This window comes from Coccidioides posadasii, chromosome 2, assembly GCF_018416015.2.
Source record: "Coccidioides posadasii str. Silveira chromosome 2, complete sequence".
NCBI classification, from domain to species: domain Eukaryota; kingdom Fungi; phylum Ascomycota; class Eurotiomycetes; order Onygenales; family Onygenaceae; genus Coccidioides; species Coccidioides posadasii.
Window position 1 is genome coordinate 1,141,744 of NC_089408.1, and position 22,326 is coordinate 1,164,069.

A 22,326-nucleotide genomic window follows, 5' to 3' on the forward strand; every position below is an offset into this window, starting at 1 on the left:
AACTATCACTGGAGGTCTGCGCATGTCATTCTTTATCAATCAAGGCGTATATCTGTGCAACAAGCCCAATGAGACATGCAAGATCATTACTCCCCCATCTGCCGCGATCCTCAAAGATCTGGAAAACCTCCGTAGCACTGTTCCTAAGTGCCAACACACAAAAGGAATGAGCACAGCAAAGAATCCAAACACATGAAAAAAATTAATCTCAACACAGACAGGAATCTAAAGTTTTAGTGGAGCAATGGTTAACAACCAAGTCAGGAATCCTCCATATTTCTCCTTCACTCCTTTTTTTTCTGTTCAATTGCTGGTCTGTTCCAATTCTCCACATATCTTGTTTGTCTTGGATTGTCCCTCCTCTTGGGCTGACCGTGCCATTTGACGGCTGCATCAACCAAGGAGCTCTCCTGCGGAATTGGATGCGTCATGGCCTGAATTCAATTCAAGTTATTGGCTCATGGTCACAAGGTATTTGAAAGGTCAAATTGGCTTCTGGCTTTCGCATCTGAAACCACACTCCCATGGAAACGGGTGTAGTAAAGCTCAAATGATGCAATAATGGTTGCTTGGAAGAGACAGGAAAGGCTGTGCAGAGCTCGATGGAAAAGTATCCAGAGCAGGAGCTGGATATTTTCTTGTATATACAGACACGGGCCACATATATATAGAGGACCCTCTTCGCCGGGTCAAGATCAAGCGAAAAGGCAGAAGGAGAGCGACCTGATAGACATAGCATAAATGTATGCCCGGACAGGACCTCGGAGTCGGTGTGCTCCATGCGCCATGGTGGGGGTCGGGGGAATTTTCAGGAACAGAACATTAATCGGATTCGCGGCGGGAAAAGCATCTTCTGAGCTTGCTCGCTCATTTTTTGCCCGTTCTCGGAATGGCATTGGCGTGGCACGTTCCTACGAAGGTGACTCTGTACGGTGAATACAAAGTAGTGGCCTGTAATTACCGGCGCATGAAGTTTCAGTGGATTACGAGTAGTTATATTTCTAGTGAAATATAACTGACGGTCTTCCACGCAGCGGCCAACATCCAACATTGTTCGCCTCAGCCCTATCAAACACGGCCACGCGCCATGCTTGTTCTCGGAAGAGGATGCACAGGTGAAAGCCCGAAAATCTACACATTTAGTTACAATACCTACTGAGAACCTGTTCGGGTGCTCTCCATTCCCCGAACAAACTTCTTTCATACGTGAAGCTCTCTTTCTTGAGCAACTGATCGGCTTCTGAAAAAGCAAAATTGTCAATGAGTTGAACGAAGCTGGTGTAGTTGTGCTCCAATAGATCGTTGCATGGCTTAATTTAACTACTCTGTGTTCACTGTGAATTGGCCCTTGCTTTGTCTTGTTCACACCGTGGACAGGTCACACCTCGTCTTCAAATACTCATGTCCATCTTTGGTCTGGATTTGGGTGCGAAACAAATGTCTAATCTCCTTTTTCTTCTTCTCGTGTCCTTTTGCTGCTATTTTATCAATAGCCATAGCATCTGAAGCGTGGATGCACAAGGAAAGACTCTTGAGGTTCATCAACTCTTAACTACCCCTGAGGGATATTAAAGTCCATTCATGGTTGAGCCCAGGAGCATTTTGATTGAAGTTATGATATTTCATTGCAAGGAGCTTTAATTTTCTTTAGATGATTGTGAGAAGCACCCATATGGAAGTCTTGGGGTCCGGATTCGTATTGAACTAACCAACTGAGCCAAAAAGGATCAATGCTTAGAGGCTAGAGGCGCTCTAAGTCTAACAATTCGTCAAGGGGTCCTGAAACATCTAATTTACATTTACCCCCACAAAAGCAATGGCTGTAGCTTCGGGAGGTTATCGTTCCTTCTTTACTATGGGTCATTGCCAGGGCTATCTTGATGTCGTGGATGTGTCTTTGTTTTATATCTCGGACATCTACTCGGATGCACATCAATGGGCCTTTGGTTATGGATGATTTTGCAGCCGGAATTCGGACACTGGGTACTCCGCATTTTCCTCTTGCGTTTTGCTTATTGTACGTACGATATATACATACTGACTAAGAAAACCTGTTGAATCTAGGATACAATACACTGTCGATTTCGGATTTTTTGAGTGGTCCATGTCAGCGTCTTGCTTAACCTCATAACGCAGGGATCGGAAAGATCCAAGTCTATGCCCGATGCGGCAGAAATAACTACCCCAGAAAAGGTAAATTGGCGACATGTGAAATTTTCTATCGGCAGTACTTGCTAAAGACGGTCATCTAGGGTCTCCACGTCAGCGACCTTTTCCTCTTGGACGATATGCCGCGAAAATATCGGTTACTCTACTGGTAGGGCGGCTGGGTCAAGAACGGTTATATCGACAAATCTGCCTTGGCCTCATACTTACAATAGCGATATTGGGCTTCGTTTTGAAACCGTGATGTATTGCTGATTCCTGCACTAGAACGGTAAGGACAATTCTCGCATCATCCATTTGTTTTCATTCAAATCATCCGTACTCTACGCTAATTGAGACTAGAAACTCAGATGGCATGTTATAGCTGTTTTGTGATGTTGTTAGTGCAGCTCTGATTATTGGTGCTGAGATAAAACTTGTATGGGGTTTTACGGTTGCCATGGGCATGCAAAGTGATTGCTGTCGCTGCTTTTGGATGCAGGGTTCGGGAAATGTGCCGAATGTCGGATTCGCCTCTACTCCGTACGGAGTACTTTGTGTCCTAACATACTCTATAGGAACATAGATAATCAGAATTGACGGCGCCGTTACCCCGATCGATCCGACTTTACAAAGCATTGATCCTAGCATATGTACTCCATACGTAGGTCATCTTTGACCACAGTCTCATGACTGCAATGATCCCGTGCCTTCACCCTTTTTTGATTGCATTCAATACCGTATGGGGCCAGGGACAAGGGAAAGGGTGCAATTACGCCCCTCCGAATTCATCCGCTGAAACTGGCAAGCGACGTTCTCGAACTCTGCGCTGGGTAAATGTCACTGTCGCGCCCTTACAAGACGACACGTATGCACATGCCATTGAGACAACGTGTCAAACAAATTGTGACCAAGTTGAGGATTGGCCCCGGCACTGTCGAGAGTGAGAGACAACGGAGAACGATAAGTGAAGGCACTCGATGCTGAATAATTTATCACGAGAGTTACAAAATGAATCAGTGTCCTTCCGTTGGCACATACAGCCATAATGAACCTCTCTGCTCAACTGCAACCCGATGCCTCTTCTCTCAAATCTCAAAATATTGATCAGCTCCATGACGAGCGCATGATAAATGCTCCTAATACCCTGTTGTCTCTTTCCCGCTGATATCCGACACTTCAAGTTACCCTTGTCCAGGCCACATCGCGGATAATGCACAGAGAGTTTGTTTCTCCAAACACAAAGTGCTACAATGTCTATGCAATAGATCCAAGGAACCTGACAATTTCGTATGTAGATATCTTAAGGCTCTAGGAAATACCGTGCTTCATCCATATGTATGTTGGTTATGGAATATATGTGTTGGTATTGTATAAACATGTTAGCGGTACGGAGTACGGAGTACTCCGTACAGCCTTCATAATACAATAAAGTTTATTACACCGTGGTTACGCTAAGGTTCGGTCCGGAGGATGGAGGAACTACATTTTCCGGATTGAGTTTGGGCAGGAGAAAGCAAAAAGCAAATGTTCTGTGGGCTCGTGTAACTCTATCCTAACGACGTTGATTCAGGAGACTTTGGCTTCCGATGGGAATTGGTGAAAAAGCACGATACTGAGCGAATTTCCACATTCACACGCGGTTCAACAACTTCCTGTCCTTTCCTCTTTTTCTCCCTCGGAAGAACAGGGCCCCAAGTGAAACATGGTCAGATCGGCGGTCATGGGCCTCTTGTGATATCGTGATTTACTGTGACTGGCCCTGGCAAGCTCACGGGCCGGCTGCCGAGTCGATATCCTTTCATCCTGGAAAACAGAAAAAGTGACCAATCACTCAAATATCAACAGGAGAATGGTGGTGATACAAAAAAAAAAAAAAAAAAAAAAAAAAAAAAAAAAAAAATAAGAAAATCGATTTTGCCCTCTGAAAGCCCAGAGATACATTTTTTTTACAAGGTTTGCTTCCGCAATGCCTGAGCGCTGCCTTGCCGGGGCCTTTTAAATCTCCAAAGACTGGCCAAGGAACAGGGATGCCAAACTCGTTAATCGCCGAATTGAAGGCGGCTGCACAGGCTCAAACTCGGGCTCAAAATGTTTTTATTAGCAAGCAACTTCAAGAACGCGTGTGAGAGGGACAATTCTTATCCTCAGCTTGCCCTGGCCATGCTCTAAAACTTCAACGGTTTACTCTTTGTTACGCCTTCACTATTACCCCGCACTTGGACTATACGGAATTTTGAGGATCCAGGAACCATGGTTCATTGCATACTGATGCCAATCGATGACAGAGACTGGGATGAAGTGATGGAGGTACAGTTCCGTGCCTTCTCAAAGGAGAGGTTTTGCGAGTTGGTCCGTGGAGGAAATACCATTGAGAACCGTGCTAAATGCAAAGAGCAATATGCGGATCAACGAACCAAGCAAAGGGAAGTTATCTGGCTCAAAGCCATTTCCGCCAGCGATCCTCGAAAGAAAATACTGGGCGTAGCCAAATATACGATCTGCGCAACGTACATCCCTCGTACGCCTGTGGACATTGATCCGAGCTCCTTCGTTTGGTTGGAGGACCCAGAGGATAGGGACATTGCCGCTTTGATCCTTCAGGATGTGGTTGATCGCTTGGCCAGGCATATTAAGGGCCCGCATATCCGTAAGTGGTTAGCTACCTTCAGCCACTTTTTATCACTGCGCCTCCAGAAGTAATATGCCATTTAAAATATTGGGAAATCTATAACGATTTCTAATTTTCTTTCATTCAGTACTTGGGTCCCTTTTTGTCGACCCGGAGTATCGCGGACAAGGCATTGCCACCCGGCTCGTGAAATGGGGCGTTGGACTTGCGGACCACATGATGCTCCCAGTATGGCTTGAGGCCTCTACCACAGCTCATAGCCTCTATGTCCGGCAAGGGTTTCATGAGAAAATTCGGTGCAGGCTAACAATGGGGAAGTGGGATATTGAATATTCAATAATGAAGAAAAGCCCGAAAACAACACATTTTGAACTTGATGAGGCCCACACAGGAATCAAGCAAAATGGCTGTTAAATTGGACGGTCCATTCTACGTCAGAATCAAGCGCTTATTGTATATACATAAGGAGAAAGGGCCCTCTAGAGTGCTTGTGTGGGATAACGTTAGAGTTTCGAATTTGGCTGCGCGTCTTCAACATCAATTTCTGTGGTGCAGAGAAGTATTGTATCTCGAAGTGCCTAATATGCAGTTAAATTCGTATGCCAGGGTCCTTGGATGAAAAACATAGAGCAACTTACCCCAAGCCTATGTTTTGAATTGATCTCCTGGTAGTCTTCGCCTGCTAACATATCGCAGAAATGACGGATGGAAGGGTAATGGACGATAGATATCTCATTCCACCATTCATTCTCGAGTCTATCTGCCTCCCCTCTTGAGTCGGTTTGGCCACTAGGGGGTTTTACCACGTTACCGACGATTTTCGCGTCTCCCCCACGCTTTCCGGCAACTGAAATAAACCCCTGTGACAGACGTTTAGAAGAGAACATGGCTCCTAAGTTGCGATACAAGATTACCTGTCCGTATTTGAAGTATTCTGGCTTCCCGTTGGGATGAAAATGAAGAAGGTTGAGCATGGTGACCGGCTTGTCATGCTCCTTGACCAGCTCATCCATAAACGCCAGAAGATCTGCCGATAGCTCCAAGGATTGAGACGATGATCTATTGCGAGCCTTTTCCAGCGAACTAGTTAAAGGCGCTGATGAGGCCTCTCGTTTTAGCTTTGCGTCAAGCTGCGGATACGTTTTGAGGAGTTTGGATGGGATTCCAGCGTTCACTGAATACTCTGCGCTGACAGCAGACCGCAGGGCTGGGGGAATCCCATTTCCAGCTGAGCGGAGCAGCAGCATAAGATCCCACTGTTGATTGGTTAGATGATGGACATCGATTATCTCAGGGCGAATGACATATCGCCGCGGTCGAGAGGCCACTACAACTTCGACATCTGGAGAGCTTCGCACTGAGTGCACGAAGTTCCTGACGTCCGTGTTTGGCTGCAGGCGGAGGAGGTGAAGGGTGAGAAGAGGCATGATGACTATGTATTCCGTCCTGTAGCAAATGAATACATTTACTCCGTACAGATCCCACGAGGGAGCTCTACCTCACCTTTTATTTAAGAAGCACTCCGCCTTTGCTTGACGAGGAGCTGGCAAGCTGCGGGAGGAGCCGAGAATGCCGAGGCTTGGAAAGACAGCTTTATCTTATCAGATCTCTTGGCACCCAAATCATGTGATTTAAACGCTAACCATAATAGAGAAAAGGCAAAATTATGGTTATCTCACGTGATACGTGACAGGTCAAGAAAGGTCTTGGCGGCCAAAACGCGTGTTGAAGAACGGAAGTCAATACCGCGTGTCAACCAACATCAACATACGATTCGAATGCCGCCGTTTACCCACCAGATTAGCGACGATTTAAGAATTGAGACCTACAATGTATCTGCCTAGGTCTCTTATATCTCTTCTTTATTCTCATTTGCTCCGATCTCACCACCCTCTCTCTCCGCCCGTCCTAATCCTTGCGGCGCTCGAGCCAGATGCACTATGCGCGTGCCGAATTCTTACTGCCTTGCTAAAAAGGGATTATATTCCTCATAAAATACAACCAATTGATGGCTATGGGGATCTCGCTCGTGCTGGCGAGGAACTTGTTCAGCCGATGCAAACGACAATGGGCGGTAGTGGAGGCATTGTGATTTGCATGGGCGTGGGCGGGCTTGTAGATTTAGGCGAGATTCTTGGTCTTGAAACCGATGGCGAGACGGGAGATATGGGTGGTGTGGAGGTCTGGGTTATTGACGCGAGAAGACCGTGGAATCTGGGGAATGTTTTTGGAGGACATCCAGAACGTGCCCAACCGGAAGAGACCAACGAGATGTCGAAAACGCGTGCTGCTGGTGTGGATAGAGGTCGCATAACAGAGTCATATAAACCCGGGAAAGGCGGGATCATTGTTTATGACGATGGTGATATCGAAGACGATCTTGCCGCACAAAGAGACGCTTATTGTAGCTTGGAGGCAATGCCGGAAATTGACGATGATAGCGACGAGAGTGATGGATCTGACAGCGATGGAGATTCGGAGGAGGAGGCGGGAAGACCTACGAAGAAAAGAAAATCATGGTCCAGTCGAGAGGACGAAGACTCTGGTGACGAGGACGGACCACCACGACAGCGTAGAAGGAGCAATTCAGTATGTTGGCTCACAAAATCCTCTCGTGGGATGTTAACTAATATTCTGGCCAAGGGATCCTCGGTGTCCACCCTCAACCCCTATCTAACTTCACAGCGAGACTCATCGCAGTCATCGCGTTCTCCCTCCCCGCGTTCACGCTCTGTCTCTCCTGAAACACCAACGGCGCCATCCGCACGTACCCTACGACGACGGTTAATTCGACTTAAGCGAAAACATGAAGATGTACTTCGAGCTTACTACTCTCTCGGGACATCATATTCCGAACCCATCTCCTCCATCCTTTACTCATTAGCGTCGGAACTTGGCCGTGAAGATAATGACATTTTGTGGCTTGCAATTATTGGGGTCTGTAGCCTGGAGCTATCCGGCCGTACCATGTCGGGGGTAGGAATATCGGACTCATCCGAGTCTGGCGGATCAGCAGGTTGGGGTGGAGGAAGGGGTGAGCGAATACGTCAGCTTCTACGAGACGAAGTTCGACGTCTGAACCCCCCGGGCGACAGTGAAAATGGGCGTGAAGCTATGCGAAGTGAAGTCAATAGCGTCATACCAACCACTGGACGATCACCCACAGACACTTCCATCTTGCTATCGCCTGAACCACGGCTTTTATTACTACGACATTGGTCTCTCTATGAGAGCATGCTTCATAGTCCCTACTTAGCGCCCAGGTTACACGTCTGGAACGAAACAGGGCGAAGAAGGCTTCGTAAGCTCCTTGCTAAGATGGGTGTGAGTCTCACCCAATGCCACCAAAATTATACCCATATGGACATGGATTTAAAGCGCGATCTACGACAAAAGATGTTGAAGTACGCGCCGATGTATGGGTTGGAAGGGTTGGTGCCTCCTCCCTCATCAGGAGGTTTTTCAGGGACTCGGGAAGGATGGGGCTTTGTTCGCAATTGGGGATGGAAGGCCTGCCTCTCTGCGACCGACATTGGCGTAATTATTGGTGCAATCCTGGAAGTCGGCTCACTCCAATCTGGCGTATCCATTGCTGCTAAACAAGATGCTCCCAAAGAGTCGGACGAGAAGGAAAATACTGATTCTTCCTCCAACCAAGATTCGCCCAGTATTCTTGCCCGATTCTGGGATGCTTATGATGCCCTTTCACCCACATCCTCCGAATCACCTACTGAACTCCTTAAGTTCCTTCCTCTGGCTCAACACTTGCATCGTGCAATCTTACGCACTGGGACGTCACTGCTATCCAAAAGGCAGATTCGACATTTGCGCGCGTTTCGCATTGCTGTCGTGAAAGACGGACCAGATGTCAAACTGTTTACGAATCCCGGCGCATTGACCAAGCTAGCTTTATGGGTGGGTGAGGCTGTCCGCATTCAAGAGAAAGACAAGGCGGACGGATATAAGATTGCAGGTAAACGAGGAATGGGAACTCCACTTGTTTTGGCAGGATTGGACGAAGATAGAAATGTTTATGTTGTCGTCGGAACCGGCGGAGGGGGTGGGGTGATTGACTTTGCTGCTGCAGCCCAGCGCAGAGAAGACCGGAAAAAGAAGAAAGAAGCTCACGAGAGAAAACGTGCTGAGCGCGAAGAACGCCGTGCCAAACGTGCTGCCGAGTGTGCAGAGCAAGGAGAGGACGAGCCAGATGATTCGGAAAGTGAAGAGGAGGATTCATCGTCTTCAAGTTCTGATTCCGAGTCAGATGATGAGCAGGCAAGATTTACAGGGCACAAGTTTCTCAAAAACCGCTTTGGGATTGCATTCCAAGAAGTGGTACGCGAGACAAATGCGCGTGTTCGCATTGATAGCTTTGAGCATTGCGTGGTAGAGGTGCAAAAGGAGGATCTGGGTGGATTTTTAGAGGCGCTGAGTTTCAGAAGCGTTGTAGGTTGATGCGATGCCCACCTACAAATTCATCAATACCTCTTTGTTACTAGTGATTCGCAGCATTGAACAGCGCCGCTAAGCTCTTTCATTATTCTGGTGCCGTGACGATACCCTTTCGAATGCGTTGGTCGGACATAATAACTATTGAAGTGCCTGAGCACTTCTGCCTCCGGTAGCTTTTCATCATGAGCATACCTTGTTTATTGCTTCAGGGCCTGCTTTTTTATGTATATACGAAATTAAGCATGGTTTGATATCATGATTGGAAATTGGCGATAATTAATGATGAAATATGAGATAAAATCCTACTATTGTACACTTGAACTGATTCAAATTTAACCCCATGACCATTCCGCTCACCATGCTAGAAGCAAAAGACATGAAGAGCACATCTAACTACTCTAAAAACGGGTATCGAAACTCCGAAACCTACCCATGCGTCAGATATATACAAGGGAAGTAAATGATAGCAGTCAACAGACGCAAATGTTATGATTTTGCCGTTAAAGATCCAGCGAGCCACACAGCCCCCAGGCCAGCCAACAAAGATACGCCGACGGCTTGTTTGTTCCAGGTATTCATGTCCTTCATTCTCACGGCACCAGTGGGTGTTTGCACTGGAGAGAGGGTAACACGATTTTTCTGGGCAGTGTTGGACAGCTGCTCCGACACAGATTCGGTGCTGCTCGCATTTGAGAAATAAGCACGTTCTCGCTGTTTCCACTCCTCGACCAACTTCGCAACAGCTGCCAAGTCTTCACGGATATCAGCGGTGGCATTTTGCCCAGCTTCAATTTCAACATCTTGGACGTTGCCGAAGAAGTCCATAACTTTGCGTAACCGCCCAGCCTGCTCACCACCGGGAAAAAGATCCCATCGCACACCTGGCTGCGAGTGAATCTTTGACTCGTCGTATGAATCGAATAGGTCGCCAAGTGTGAGCTTAGAGCTCGGTGAAGTCACCTGCGTTTCAAGGAATTCGAGAATGTAGTAAGTCCAGCGATCGATAACGGCAACTCCAACGTCGCTGTCTGCATGATGGGAGTAGGAAGACTGGTCCAATGCACTTGAACCGGTCGCGATGATGTTTGGGGAATAAAAATGTGTGAACATGGTGTTTGCCTGGCAGGTGTCGATCATAAATAGTAATTCACTGTAACGTTTCTTCTCCCACATTTGACCAAATGCATCGGCCAGATCCCATGCACCGATTTCTTCAGAGTCTTGGAATTTCAGGAACTGATCCCCCCCGTGACCCGTCATGTAAACCAGGACGTTGCTTCCGGCGTCGGAGCCTAGCCGTTTGCTGCGGGGCACGTCCTCTCCCAGGCGATCAGTGAGAAGGCGAATAAAACTCTCGACAGTCACTTCGTAGCCTCGATAATCCACCTCGATGTTATCACCATATAGATCCAGCGCTCTATCCGCATTGTTGTAAACGGTTCCTGGAAATGCGTTTCGCGGATTGCACGCCATGTCATCGGGCAGCATGAGGATGATCTGAGAGTCGGGGATGCCCAAGCGCTTTACCGTTCGGTAGAGGGAAAGGACATTGGCGAGATGGCGATAGTTAAACCAGAATCGCGATGTTGACACCAGGACAGCCCAATTAGAAGTATGGGTCGCAGCGACGAAGGCAGATCCATTTGCGAGGAGAAGGCCAAGGGTGAGGATATAGACGAAAGCCAGTAGCAGATTCATGACGGAATCAGTGCATTCGAATTATCAAGCGTTCGGCGCGCAAGTGCCCCATATCAATTGTCTGAACGCGGGCTCCCTCAGAGCTTCCTAGACTCCCTCACAGTGGTCCAAACCCGCCACCTTGGAGCGAGCCCTGTGTTTCGGAGGAAAGTTTTACCGTGTCTTACGAGCTTCCCGGCCAACCTTCAGTGGAACGGATTGGGAGAGGAGCGCGTAATTACCATACAAGTTTTGGTTACGTCACTTGTCTAACAGTGACCTGGGTGCACTCCGATCTGTGGGTAAATTTCCGCCGACTTGTGGCAAGCCCGCATAGCTCAGTGGTAGAGCGCTTGACTTGTAATCAAGAGGTGGGCGGTTCAATCCCGCCTGTGGGCATTTGAATTTTTCCACCTTTAAAATTTTTGGGGGAACTTTTTCTGTTGGGCTAATTGTGCTCTGCGTGCCGTGAATCTGTTGAGGAATCGGAAGAGAAGGGCACAAAGAACCGTCGCTTGACCATCAGCTGTTCCGCGTATGTATGTATGTATGTATGTACCTGTACTCCGTATGCCAGCGTCCAACTGCGTTTGTACGGTACGCCGTTTCATGCGCTAGACCTGATATGGCAAGGTCCCTTCGTCGCGGTGAGGCTGGTGTGGGGCGGATCCGAAATCTGGGGCAGCCTTTGAGTCAACTGCACCTGCTCCATCCAATCAGCCGTTGCTCCTGCCTGCCCCAAATGAGGCTCCCGAGAGCGTAACCCAATCAGGAAATGAACTTCCCGTCAATGTCAACAATCCCGGCAGCGCTGTGAGATTGCCCTTCTTCATCGTCATCCATCAGTCGTTGACGGCCGTCTGCCTGGCACCTTGATCCTGCAATTCTGCTGCCTGCCTGCTGCCCGTTGGCTTACTTCGACCAAGTACGAAGGACAAGTCCCAGAAAAACGCAGTCTGAAGGCTCTAACAGATTCCAGCGGTCGTGCTCCCTGCAGGCTCCTTCGGCCGTTGCAATTCTACTACCGTTTATCTTGGTTTCTCCCATTTCATTCTCGATCCATATTCTTTTGCGTCCTTCATAGATAACTGCATCGCTGATATTCAAATCCTAATTCATGTTGGCTTCCCTCGCTTGGTCATCCGCCAGGGTAGAGACAAGAGCCCTTATAAGAGAGAGCACTTCGTGCCTCTGAGTTTCCACATTCGCCCTGACTTAAGGATCACTTCTCGAGATGAATACTGAACCTTCACTTACCGCAAGACTGCCATCGAGATGTCGCTCGCGCATGGTCAAGCCTCAGTTGTCTATTCTTCCAGCAGGGACGCTCCGCGAAATACTAAAATATGTGAGCAGGCCTGCCAAATGCCTCTACCTCTACCTCTAATGCAGAGGTCTTCTGACAGCTTACTGATCTCTAAGCTTATTTCAGCTGGGACTCAAGGACCTAGTCCAGTTAATGCGTGTTTCGCGAGCCTTCCGTGACCTCGCCGCTGCTGAACTCTACCACAGCCTAAGCCACCGATTCTCTGAGGCCGCTGACCAAAGAGATACCCGTATTTATTTAGGTTCCTTCGCTGATATCCTGGAAACGTTGGCAACGAGCGACTTTAATTATGCCGCCTACCTCAAACGCATCGCATTAAACATCCTATGGAACAACGATGTAACCTATAAAAGGGTTCAGGAGAAGATTGCCCTCCAGTTCAAGTACGATACGGAGTGCGGAAGATTTTTCAATACACTTATTTTAGCAATAGTCAAGCAAACAACGGCCCTGGAGACATTCCGGTAAGCCCTCGCGTCGGTAAGCCCACAAAAGACCAAGAGAACTATATTCTAACATCCTTGTAGCTGGGATATTAAGGTGCAGCTCAATCCGTCAATCTTCGCAGCCCTGGGGAAGCTTTCGAGCTTGCAGAACTTGCACGTTCGACTGCACGCTGGTCGGTCGCATCCCCCGATCAATAGCGCTTCACCACCCTCGTGGGCCCCGGCTCCTTTGTCAACCCTACAGCCGACATCGCCACCTCAGCCGAGCCAGCATACTCATCCTCATCACCATGGCCCTCCACCCCCACCAGCGGCTACCACTCCATATGCGGCCTCTACTTCTAAGGTCACCGCAAGCCAGGACTTGCCTCGGCCTCGACGGACATTTTCGCATATTCAGAAACTCACAAACTTAGCTGTTCTAGATATGGATTCCCTCGAGTACGTAGACGAAATTGCTGAATGTATTTCTGGGTCGGCGACGTCACTTAAGTGGCTGAAGTTGTCGTTCTCTGAGAAGTTCGCCTCAAAAGCTCAGAAAAAGACCGTCCAAGAAGATCCCGACCCCGATACCGACACGGAAGACAATGAAGATATATACGACGACGACGTTACGCCATCTCCGGCATTTGGAACTACGGCCACATCAAATCCAAATAATGATGCAACTGTCAGAAGTGAACGTATCGCACAAGAAAAAGCCCTTGCACGGCTTTTTGGTTTAGAAAGGGAAACAACGATGCAAAAACTACTAGTACAGAAAGTGGTTGAAACTGGTTTGGCAACTACTGAGCATAAAAAGGAGTGTGTCCTTCATCGTGCAAGCCAAGAACCCGATCGTGTCTTTATACATGAGTTATACGGTATTGCGTGCGACCTTGCCCAAGGTACGGCTACTCTTACACCCGGCCCAAGTGCGATTCAGACGGTCGAAAGGTTACAGAAGGCCACATCCAAATTTCTTGTGAGGTGGGCAAATGTGCAAACGAATTTGCCTCATAACTTGCCAAATGCCTGCGCAGGTATTTGTGCCGAGAATTTACCATGCTTAAGTAAAGAAGATGGCCTGGATTCCGGCACCGATTCAGATGCCCCGGTTGGTGGCGGCAATGCAGATGATAATACTCAAACCATCCAAAGCTCAACAGCGGATCCTGTTGGCGATACCATCAAAGGCGCAGATATTCCCGCCACGCTACCGAACTCCACTGAATCAGCGTCTTCCTCTCCTGCAATTGAACAGCAAGGGGAAGCGGACCCCTCAGATCCTATGAATCCCATAAACAGTGATCTTGAAAAGCAGCTAGTGGACATTGTCGATATGGAGCATCCAGACGAGTTAAGCGAAGGAGAAGACCAAGAATTTCTTGAACCAGAGGGCCCTGAATCCCACGAAGGTGATTTCGCTGCACTAGTTGATACTACCGTTGTTCCTCCTCACGCTGGGGTAGTGATGCAACCCACTGCCTCTTCAAAAGGCAAGGAACCGATTAGGGATACACACATATCTACTTCACATAAGGACAAAGGGCAGAGGAATGGCAGCCAGCCAGATTATGGCGAAATTTCTGGACAGCAGGCGGTGCAGGAATATATCCGACTAAACCATGGAATTGCATTGGAAGAGCTTTCAATTCAACTGATTCCACTTAAAGCTTCAGTTATTTGCCGGGCTGTTAACGTTTGGTCATTAAAGCATATTTCACTTTTGAACGTTGGCCCGCAGCGAGCATTCTGGGCGATGCTTACCGCACTACATACGTCCAATCCTCTTCAGATAACTTCAATTCATACAGACAATGTGACACAAGCGCTTTTAACGTTTCTAGGGACCCTTCCATATGTTGAAGACTTGTTTCTTATAGAACGAAGCACGAGCGCACAGTCTGATCCACCCGCTTCAAAATCGGCCGTCCGCATCGAGGATATTCGTGAAATAGTGTTAAGAAAACATATCAAACACTTGAAACGTCTTATGATTCGAAACGATGTCGATTCAAGTTGGAATCTAGACCGGCGGTCGGTTCTATATATCACAAGGATGGGTTTACAACTTGTTGAACTTCTTGTAGTCGTGGATCTTTCGGTTTTTGTGAGTCATTTGGCAAGCTTTCCTTACCAGGAAGCGCATCCACTAATAAGTTTACTTTTTAGCACCTTATGATGCACTACATTCGTTGCATGCGGTCTCTTGTCGCCTTACACATTTTACTAAACAGTCTCGAATATTGTGCGATGTCGTTGCGCGAGATACGCCTCTGCGCTGTGGACAGCGTCCTCCACTTTCCATCGCTTAAGGTCCAGTATATTGCTGTTAGCCACATGGCGAGCGGCCCAGTGGCCACGAAAGTGTCACGCATTTCGAGAAGCTTTCGAGTCAAGAAAGATCCAAAGCTGAATGACGTGAAAATGGAAGCTATTTCGAAGATGTTGGGGATTGCCGCTTTGAGGATCTCTGAGAACGACGTGTCGGCTGGAACCTCCCAAAGTTCTCAAGCTGAAAATTCGCTTAAAGCCACTCATTTTGCGGATGATAGTGATGACGAGCTTTCTCCATATAACCAGATGGTGGTGGATTCGGTAGATCTTCATGAGATTCGCGGAATTAAAATTTGGGGGAAGGAGATATTTTACTCGATTTTGTGACGTTCTCATTCTTACACTTGACCCAAGACATCACATTCCTGCACCTGAGCCCCTGAGAACCCCTTCACGTGTTTTAGATTGTCCTTTTATTCTTGTGTTCTGCTTAGAAACGGAGCGAAAGACCATCGAATGCCCCATATATGTACTTATGAGATAACGAACCCATTTTGTGAACAGCTGTAAGGGCGGCTTCGCTAAGGGAACACCTGAGTGACACAACTATTTGAGGCCCATTGATGAATTGGAAGCGTTCTGTCTCTTCGTACCACGAACGGTCGGCCCGCTGATCGCCGGTGTAAGGATTATCCGCACTCCGTGCTGACTCACAACCTGTTAGCCCGCTTTGCTATCTTATCAGTCGAGGGAAACAACTCATAGATCAGTCAAACACAACAGCATCGCATTTTGCCCTCCTTAATACCACTTCTTTGTCTGTCGGCTGATCACGACTATCTATTTAATTATGGGTGGAAAGAAGGGCGAGAACTCCAAGAAAGCGGCGGGCATGGCTCGCGTAAGTAGTCCACCTTGAGATCTCAAGCTCAGACTTTCCTTTGGCGGGGGGAGGAGGAAATACAATCGAAATTTGAAATGAAAACTGATTTGCTCTGAAAATGCAGAAAGCCGAAGTTGCGGCCCAGAAGCAAGCCATATCCGATGCGAAGAAGGCTGCGGACGAAGATCGCAAGTGGCAACAGGGTGCGAAATCGAATGCGAAGAAGTAAGTTGGTTCTATTTTGGGGTCAAGAAAAAGCACCCCCGGGTATATATATATATTCACGCAGTTGATGGCAAATGTGATGGAGAAGGAGAAAGAAAGTTACAGGTCACTGACTTAACGGGAACCATCTATAGAGAGTCAGAAGAATCTAAACGAGCTGACGCAGCCCGCAAGAAAGCGGAGCGTGATGCCCTTCTCGCCGCAGAAGAAGCCTCGCAGCCTTCCAAACCCAAAGGTGCAGGCGCTAAATCTGCGGCGAAAAAGACTCGGGGCACATTAGATTTCTCCCACCTCGACGCGGCGCTTGGCGTGTCTACCTCTGGATCCAAGAAAGCAGCTGCGCTCAACGCCTCCGGCATCGATAACGCACTCGACGCGCTGTCGTTAACGTCGAATTCCGAAAGCACTAAGATAGATCGTCATCCGGAGCGCAGATTCAAAGCGGCATATGCCGCTTTCGAGGCACGACGGTTACCCGAGATCGAAAAGGAACAACCGGGACTGAGAAGACAACAGAGGATTGAGATTGTCAAGAAAGAGTTCGAGAAGAGCGAAGACAATCCATTCAATAAAGTCAACGTGGCGTACGATGCGAGCAAAGAGGAGATTGCGAAAGTCAAGGCCGCTGAGAAAGCGAAGATCGAGTCTCGGTTGGCAGCGAGGTAAATGTGGCCCAGAGCATGGAATTTTGGGCCCGATAAGGGCGTTGGCTTGTTCGCTATCTTCAAATGACCCTTTTATATGGCGCTTCCAGATATGATACAGGTGTCACATTAAGCGCTTCCGGAGCCTTTTGGGTATAATGACTGCCGTCGGGATGACGGGATGATAATGCTTCGACATGACCGACATGATGCATGACAAAATACTGAACTGTTGAAAAACCTCGTCTCGTTTTGCTTTGCTAATACGACGAAATTGTCTCGATTAACATAGATCTTCTTAAACTGGCAAACCAAACGGCCTCGGCCGCGTTGCTATTAAGTCGAAGAATGGGCTCTACCACCTGCCAAAAATTGATTTATTCATGTAGAGTAATTGTTCAAGACATATCTATGCAGCAAGACCTAATGCCAATACCAAGAATGCAAATGCCGACCTTAACGCAAGTGGTTAGCTAAATACAAGGAGCAGCTCTCCAGGACCTCGAAGAACCGCGAACCATCGGATATGTGCTATCCGCCCCCCTAGCTGGGAACAGCTCTTATCCTGGGTATCGAAAAGCTTCCTATATTCAAAAAACAAAAAAATTGTGTAAGCTACGTTTTGTCGTAGCTCAAAAATCTGCGTATCAGAAGGGTCCAATGCAGTTCCCACTTTTGTTTCAAAGGCATATACCAGTAAAAGCAAAAATTGGAAATCCAAAACGTGACAGGCCACGGCGAGAGAAGGCTGAGGGGAGCGAAGGACGGTGGGACTATGCCATAACGGCCCGTGCATCCCAAACACACAGTCTTTCGTCCCAGCCGCAGCTTGCACACCAGCCTTCGCTACCGAAAAGACACCAATCGACACCAGTGACGAATTCTGTATGCCTACCCATTCGGCCTAACTCTCTGCCCATTGTAGCCATCGGTCCAGCTCTCATTGGGTCTGCATCTCCGGGAGGTGCGACGTCAGTTCCGTCGGTCCAAACACGACACGTCATATCGTAGCTGGCACTGAGGAGAACGTGAGAAAGGTGAGGGGACCATGTTAACTTTCGAACGGCATATTCATGGCCAATCATAGCGCAAAGAGGCCCTTGTTGGGGGGCCCGGATATCAAATGTGCGAATCGTCCTGTCAACACCACCAGTTGCAAGGACTGAAGGTCGATATTTATTCCAATCATGGGTAAGAGCCTCTGACGGCGGAGACGATGCTGGAGCCATTGGTAGACCGGGATTCGTAGGGACGGGTGTTTGACCAGCTCCATGGATTGGTATCTGAACGGTAAGATGGTTCGAGGCCGATGCGGGGGTCCGTAGATCAAAGACACGGACATATGAATCGGAAGTCACACAGGATATAATATCAGGAGAATGAGGCGAGAACGCAGCAGAGTAGGTGCAACTATGCGTTGGAAGAGTGAGTAGAGAAGTCGGCCTGTCTGGAGCCCAGATCTTGACCGTGCCATCCCAGCTACTCGAGCAAAATCGATCTTTGGCCACCAGATTCCAGTGCACGGAGAAGACCTCTCTTGTGTGTTCCTTCCACGCCTGAACGGGGAATTCATCTACGGTTAAATCGAACAGCTTTATACTTCCGTCGCCAGATGCCACGAGGGCCTGGCTTTCATGAATCTCGGACCAGGCCAGATCGTACAACGCGTCTTGCGTTGTATACCTAGAGAAGTAAAACAAAAATTTCAGTAGATGCTCAACACAGGGAGTCATTCAACAGTGGACGAGTATGCGCCTTAGGAGTATTACCATTTTAAAGGGACGATACCCTGCGGGGTAAGATCAAGGATGTAAAATCGCCCATTTCCAACGAGTCCGAAGTTTGCCGAAGCCGCAACAGCTAGCCGTGAGTCGAAAAAGGGAGAGTATTTCACAGCGCATCCATTGAATCCCTCAGTGCGAAACTCGAGCATATTGTCGGTGGAGGGCGGTCGGTGGGGCAATCACAGGCTTATGCGACGGTCACGGGAAAAATTGAGGATCAAGGGCCGTTCATCGTGTGTAGTGACGCTGACATCGGTTTGTCTTCTACAGTATTTCTCCAGGAGATTATGCCCGGAATCCCATTCTCCAGTGTCGTCGCTGCTGCAGGGGTATCTGAATGATCAAGCAAGAAACACCGAGGTAGTTGGTCCTGGCCAGCCCACCTGCGCAGCTAAGTTATTCGGCGGCGTATTAACTACCTTGGTTATGTAATCCATATGAAAATGGCGCCCCGACAAGCCGGTTCTACAATCTCGATACGATATATGGCGGAAGCAACCTGCATATTGTATCTATCTCTCGGTTTAGCTGCTAGAGAACTGCTGAGAATCGCCCTCCATCCACTCCTGCATTTTTTTTGCCAAGACATCGCTATTCGACTCCAGAAACATCATGTGGCCGTTTCCGTGAATTCCCACGTTTCCAAGTTCCAGGTGCCTTACCGCAACACCGGCCTGCTGTAAAAATTTAACCGTACACCAGTCGTACACGGAATGATATCCAGACTCAGACGTAACAACGAGCACCTGGACCTTCGCGAAGTTGGCCAACCTTCGTGGGGGAGGCGATTCCGCCTGAATTGTGCAGGAAACGCCTGTCAAGTTGTGCTCTATATTTTGCTTGATCAAATCGACTTCTGGCTCCACAACAGGAGGGGCGTATGCGAGAGGAACGTCCGTTAGACCGTACTTCCTTGCTGGGCCGGACCCAATAATCTTTGCTTCAAACGGAGGCCCTCCCGGTTCAAGCGCAACAACCGAATGTACAAGATCAGGCCGTGCATCAACGAACTGCCATCCCAGAATTCCGCCCTGTGAATGGGATATGAGAATAATGGGTCTTCCAATTCTGTCTAGCAAAGCGGCGCTTGCCTCGCGGATCGTGGATTGCTGGTACAGGTCTGAAGTAAGGGATTGGACTGTTGAGGCATAGTACGCATCGAAGACAGGGTCGCCCATCAGGCCGGAGCCAGGCCACTTGGTATGGAGCTTTGCTTGCGGCCACAAGTTATGCCTTCGAGTTGCCGTAAAATAATCCTGCAGCCTTTCCGCACTCAGAATGTCCATGGTCCCATTTCCAGGAATCCAAGGACTCCGACCGCGAAATGTCTGATCAACGATATAGCATTCATAGCCCTGTTCAAGGAAATAAGAGGCCCAGCCACGTCCACCGTCAGGTTTGTTAAGCCAATTCTGCTGAACCTATCAATTTACGCCAGAGAGGTATAGCCAATGATGGTTGTAGATTCGTTGGACCCGGCATTTAGTGGGAATGATCGAAATGAGCCACTCACTGTTCCCGTCTGGCCATGGCCATGAAGAAATACAATAGGATATTGTCGGCGTACTCCACCTGTGGGACTTAGATGCTCAACATACATCTGGTCCTTGAAGACATGTTCTCCTTTGCCATTGTCCTCATAGCGCCCACCCACGTAGAAGTATCGACGGGTATGTTCCACTTCCTTTGTTGAGGGGTAGAGTGGCATCGATGTCAATTGATACAAGCTTAAGAGGGCTAGTCCCAGCCTGAGCATGGCTGTGGATGGCCGAGCAACAGGGAATAATTGCTTTGGCAAGAGACTTTAGTTTGTTAAGGCTTCGTACTCAAATTCGAGCATCAGATAAAAGCGAGCCTTGCAGGTCAGAAAGACGTCCTCTTCGGGGCCGAATTGTGATGTTGCCAGACTTGTACCCTTCCAGGGGAGAAGGGAAAGGCGCGGGTCATCAGCTGGTGGTGGCGCTGGGGCGACCAGGTTGCACAGTGGAGCATCTTTGTCTGTGCGTATTCGACAGATGATGCAGCCGAGATCATCATGGCATGCCCAAGTACGGAGTACCCAGCTTGGAAATCCGTCTTAGTCACGTGAGATCGCGAGAAGGTTAGTTACTTGATTTGGTCAACTAAACGGGGTATGGTTAACTACTAAATTCTCGCGACGACGAGGTTCGCGTCTGGGAGTCTTGGCTCTCAGCCTGGCGGCCGACATCCCCGATGATCATGGCACCGCGCAGAGGCTGCATCGGGTGACGATCATGGATAAGTATCTCCTTCGAAAACGCCCACGGGATTTATTCTCTCACGCCCCATCCCTCTCTCCACCGGCCGCGAATTCCGGCGAACGTAAGGCGGAGGTGGAGGTCAAGACAAAAGAGACGCGAGGTGGAATGGAAGACGATGAAGAGTCTACAGATGTCAAACTGGCAACATTAGCGTCCCTATATGCAGATATATCCCAGGACATCTTATTGGACCTACTAATTGCAAACGATGGTTCCATCCCCTTAACTTGCTCTGCTGTGAACGCAGAATTATCATCCCGAAAGAAGATCAAGCGGTCGATCAATGGGAATCTCGGAATCCAAAGCTCCCTGTCTTCATATGGAATGGCGTCAGACGGGCCAGCTGCGTCCTCGAAGACCGTGACCAAAAGAGGACAAACACTTCATCTCTTCTCTCCCCAAGACATCTCAAAACACACGCCCTGCACCATAATCCACAATTTTCTGTCCGCCGAAGATGCAACTTCTCTGCTTAAAGAGCTCCTATGCGAATCCGAAACATTCTCCCGCCAACGGTTCCAGCTCTTCGAGAATGTTGTTGAAAGCCCACACAGCACAGGATTCTACGTCTCAAGTTCCGAAGAACAGCGCCAGCAAAAGTCCGAATACGCATACAACGGCAACTACCGCACCGATGTGAGGCAGCTAACCCCAGAATTACGTAGGATCTCTAAAAGTGTGCAAAAAGCAGTGAACGAGGAAATCCAAAAACGTATTCGAGACCATTACCCAAATGGGAAGAAACTACAGTACCAGTCCCCACTGGAGTGGGTTCCCAACGCTGCCTTCGTGAACTGTTACGATGGCCCATCCGAAAGCGTCGGATACCACTCAGACGAACTGACCTATCTTGGACCCCGTGCTGTCATCGCCAGCCTTAGTTTGGGGGTTGCCAGGGAGTTCCGAGTGCGAAAGGTCGTTCCTCCCGATGAAGCAAATGTTGACGGCTCATCGTCGTCGTCAGATACTCACCCAACCTCCCGTGCAGATATACAAGGACAGATCTCTATCCACCTACCGCACAATTCCCTCCTTGTCATGCATGCTGAAATGCAAGAAGAGTGGAAACACAGCATTGCTCCCTCACAGATGATTTCTCCCCACCCTGTTTCCGGGAATAAAAGGATAAATGTCACATATCGCTGGTATCGGGCCTCTTTGCACCCTAAGAACACCCCTCGTTGTCGGTGTGGCATGCCATGCGTCCTTCGATGTGTCCAGAAAAAAAAAGAAAATCGGGGCAGATATATGTGGATGTGCTATGCTGGCTATGCTCCAGGAAAAAAAACATGCGCATTTTTCCAATGGGCTTCTTTTGATGATAATGGAGAGCCAATTTGGGAATGAATTCCAATCTGCTCCATATGATTTGAAAAATGGTTTTCAGGAGTACCCTTTTATATTCTGTTTGCTGTATTCATGATAGACATGACTTAATGACATAGCTAATGACCAAAGGACATTTTCAAAACTTCTCCCAATTCCATCTAGAACACACCAACAAAATCGTACTGACATCTGGCAGGTGCATAAGGGCACTCTGTCAAATCGTTGATGTCCAGATCGTAGT

At 48.4% G+C, this 22,326-nt stretch overlaps 9 protein-coding genes and 1 non-coding gene across 11 annotated transcripts; 6 read left to right on the forward strand and 4 right to left on the reverse strand.

Moving 5' to 3' along the window:
- Positions 1-4,076: 4,076 nt before the first annotated feature.
- On the forward strand, positions 4,077-5,191 carry D8B26_002884 (uncharacterized protein; the record flags this gene model as incomplete). The annotated part of the gene is made up of 2 exons (XM_003068808.2): positions 4,077-4,795; positions 4,905-5,191. Exons 1-2 carry the CDS (start codon positions 4,399-4,401, stop codon positions 5,189-5,191), a joined length of 684 nt encoding a protein of 227 aa, XP_003068854.2. The 5' UTR covers positions 4,077-4,398.
- Positions 4,905-6,306, reverse strand: D8B26_002885 (uncharacterized protein). 2 transcript variants are annotated; one of them, XM_066123982.1, is made up of 3 exons: positions 5,692-6,306; positions 5,416-5,637; positions 4,905-5,355 (listed from the first exon to the last, which is right to left on the reverse strand). In XM_066123982.1, exons 1-3 carry the CDS (start codon positions 6,202-6,204, stop codon positions 5,281-5,283), a joined length of 810 nt encoding a protein of 269 aa, XP_065980057.1. In that variant the 5' UTR covers positions 6,205-6,306; the 3' UTR covers positions 4,905-5,280. The 2 variants fall into 2 exon arrangements, with proteins under 2 accessions (XP_065980057.1, XP_003068853.2); XM_003068807.2 differs by having other exon boundaries at positions 4,905-5,637.
- A 301-nt stretch (positions 6,307-6,607) lies between these two features.
- On the forward strand, positions 6,608-9,232 carry D8B26_002886 (uncharacterized protein; the record flags this gene model as incomplete). Its single annotated transcript, XM_003068806.2, has 2 exons — positions 6,608-7,366; positions 7,421-9,232. 2 exons carry the CDS (start codon positions 6,608-6,610, stop codon positions 9,230-9,232), a joined length of 2,571 nt encoding a protein of 856 aa, XP_003068852.2.
- A 231-nt stretch (positions 9,233-9,463) lies between these two features.
- On the reverse strand, positions 9,464-11,011 carry GPI8 (glycosylphosphatidylinositol anchor biosynthesis). Its single transcript, XM_003068805.2, has 2 exons — positions 9,709-11,011; positions 9,464-9,655 (listed from the first exon to the last, which is right to left on the reverse strand). The coding sequence occupies exon 1, from the start codon at positions 10,925-10,927 to the stop codon at positions 9,716-9,718; it is 1,212 nt and encodes a 403-aa protein (XP_003068851.1). The 5' UTR covers positions 10,928-11,011; the 3' UTR covers positions 9,464-9,655; positions 9,709-9,715.
- A 222-nt stretch (positions 11,012-11,233) lies between these two features.
- Positions 11,234-11,305, forward strand: D8B26_002888. Its single transcript has one exon. It is a non-coding gene; the product is annotated as a tRNA-Thr (tRNA).
- Positions 11,306-12,140: 835 nt separating this feature from the next.
- On the forward strand, positions 12,141-15,558 carry D8B26_002889 (uncharacterized protein; the record flags this gene model as incomplete). Its single annotated transcript, XM_003068804.2, has 4 exons — positions 12,141-12,254; positions 12,339-12,697; positions 12,761-14,771; positions 14,834-15,558. 4 exons carry the CDS (start codon positions 12,141-12,143, stop codon positions 15,323-15,325), a joined length of 2,976 nt encoding a protein of 991 aa, XP_003068850.2. The 3' UTR covers positions 15,326-15,558.
- Positions 15,559-15,722: 164 nt separating this feature from the next.
- Positions 15,723-16,972, forward strand: D8B26_002890 (uncharacterized protein). The gene is made up of 3 exons (XM_003068803.2): positions 15,723-15,839; positions 15,946-16,046; positions 16,181-16,972. The coding sequence occupies exons 1-3, from the start codon at positions 15,789-15,791 to the stop codon at positions 16,710-16,712; spliced, it is 684 nt and encodes a 227-aa protein (XP_003068849.2). The 5' UTR covers positions 15,723-15,788; the 3' UTR covers positions 16,713-16,972.
- Positions 16,973-17,463: 491 nt separating this feature from the next.
- On the reverse strand, positions 17,464-18,801 carry PEX7 (peroxisomal targeting signal 2 receptor; the record flags this gene model as incomplete). Its single annotated transcript, XM_003068802.2, has 2 exons — positions 18,460-18,801; positions 17,464-18,373 (listed from the first exon to the last, which is right to left on the reverse strand). Exons 1-2 carry the CDS (start codon positions 18,621-18,623, stop codon positions 17,464-17,466), a joined length of 1,074 nt encoding a protein of 357 aa, XP_003068848.1. The 5' UTR covers positions 18,624-18,801.
- A 159-nt stretch (positions 18,802-18,960) lies between these two features.
- Positions 18,961-20,230, reverse strand: D8B26_002892 (uncharacterized protein; the record flags this gene model as incomplete). Its single annotated transcript, XM_003068801.2, has 2 exons — positions 18,961-19,886; positions 19,988-20,230. The coding sequence occupies 2 exons, from the start codon at positions 20,228-20,230 to the stop codon at positions 18,999-19,001; spliced, it is 1,131 nt and encodes a 376-aa protein (XP_003068847.1). The 3' UTR covers positions 18,961-18,998.
- A 499-nt stretch (positions 20,231-20,729) lies between these two features.
- On the forward strand, positions 20,730-22,289 carry D8B26_002893 (uncharacterized protein; the record flags this gene model as incomplete). Its single annotated transcript, XM_003068800.2, has 2 exons — positions 20,730-21,939; positions 22,282-22,289. The coding sequence occupies 2 exons, from the start codon at positions 20,730-20,732 to the stop codon at positions 22,287-22,289; spliced, it is 1,218 nt and encodes a 405-aa protein (XP_003068846.2).
- Between the last annotated feature and the right edge of the window lie 37 nt (positions 22,290-22,326).

Bases quoted from the DNA above. Each gene is read 5' to 3' on its own strand.
- D8B26_002890 (XM_003068803.2), top strand. From the start codon at position 15,789: ATGGGTGGAAAGAAGGGCGAGAACTCCAAGAAAGCGGCGGGCATGGCT. The intron at 15,840-15,945 runs GTAAGTAGTCCA...CTGAAAATGCAG, and splicing joins AAGCGGCGGGCATGGCTCGC to AAAGCCGAAGTTGCGGCCCA. The intron at 16,047-16,180 runs GTAAGTTGGTTC...AACCATCTATAG, and splicing joins GCGAAATCGAATGCGAAGAA to AGAGTCAGAAGAATCTAAAC.
- GPI8 (XM_003068805.2), bottom strand. From the start codon at position 10,927: ATGAATCTGCTACTGGCTTTCGTCTATATCCTCACCCTTGGCCTTCTC.
- D8B26_002885 (XM_066123982.1), bottom strand. From the start codon at position 6,204: ATGCCTCTTCTCACCCTTCACCTCCTCCGCCTGCAGCCAAACACGGAC. The intron at 5,638-5,691 runs GTAATCTTGTAT...CGTCTGTCACAG, and splicing joins AATACTTCAAATACGGACAG to GGGTTTATTTCAGTTGCCGG. The intron at 5,356-5,415 runs GTAAGTTGCTCT...ACTGCATATTAG, and splicing joins ATTCAAAACATAGGCTTGGG to GCACTTCGAGATACAATACT.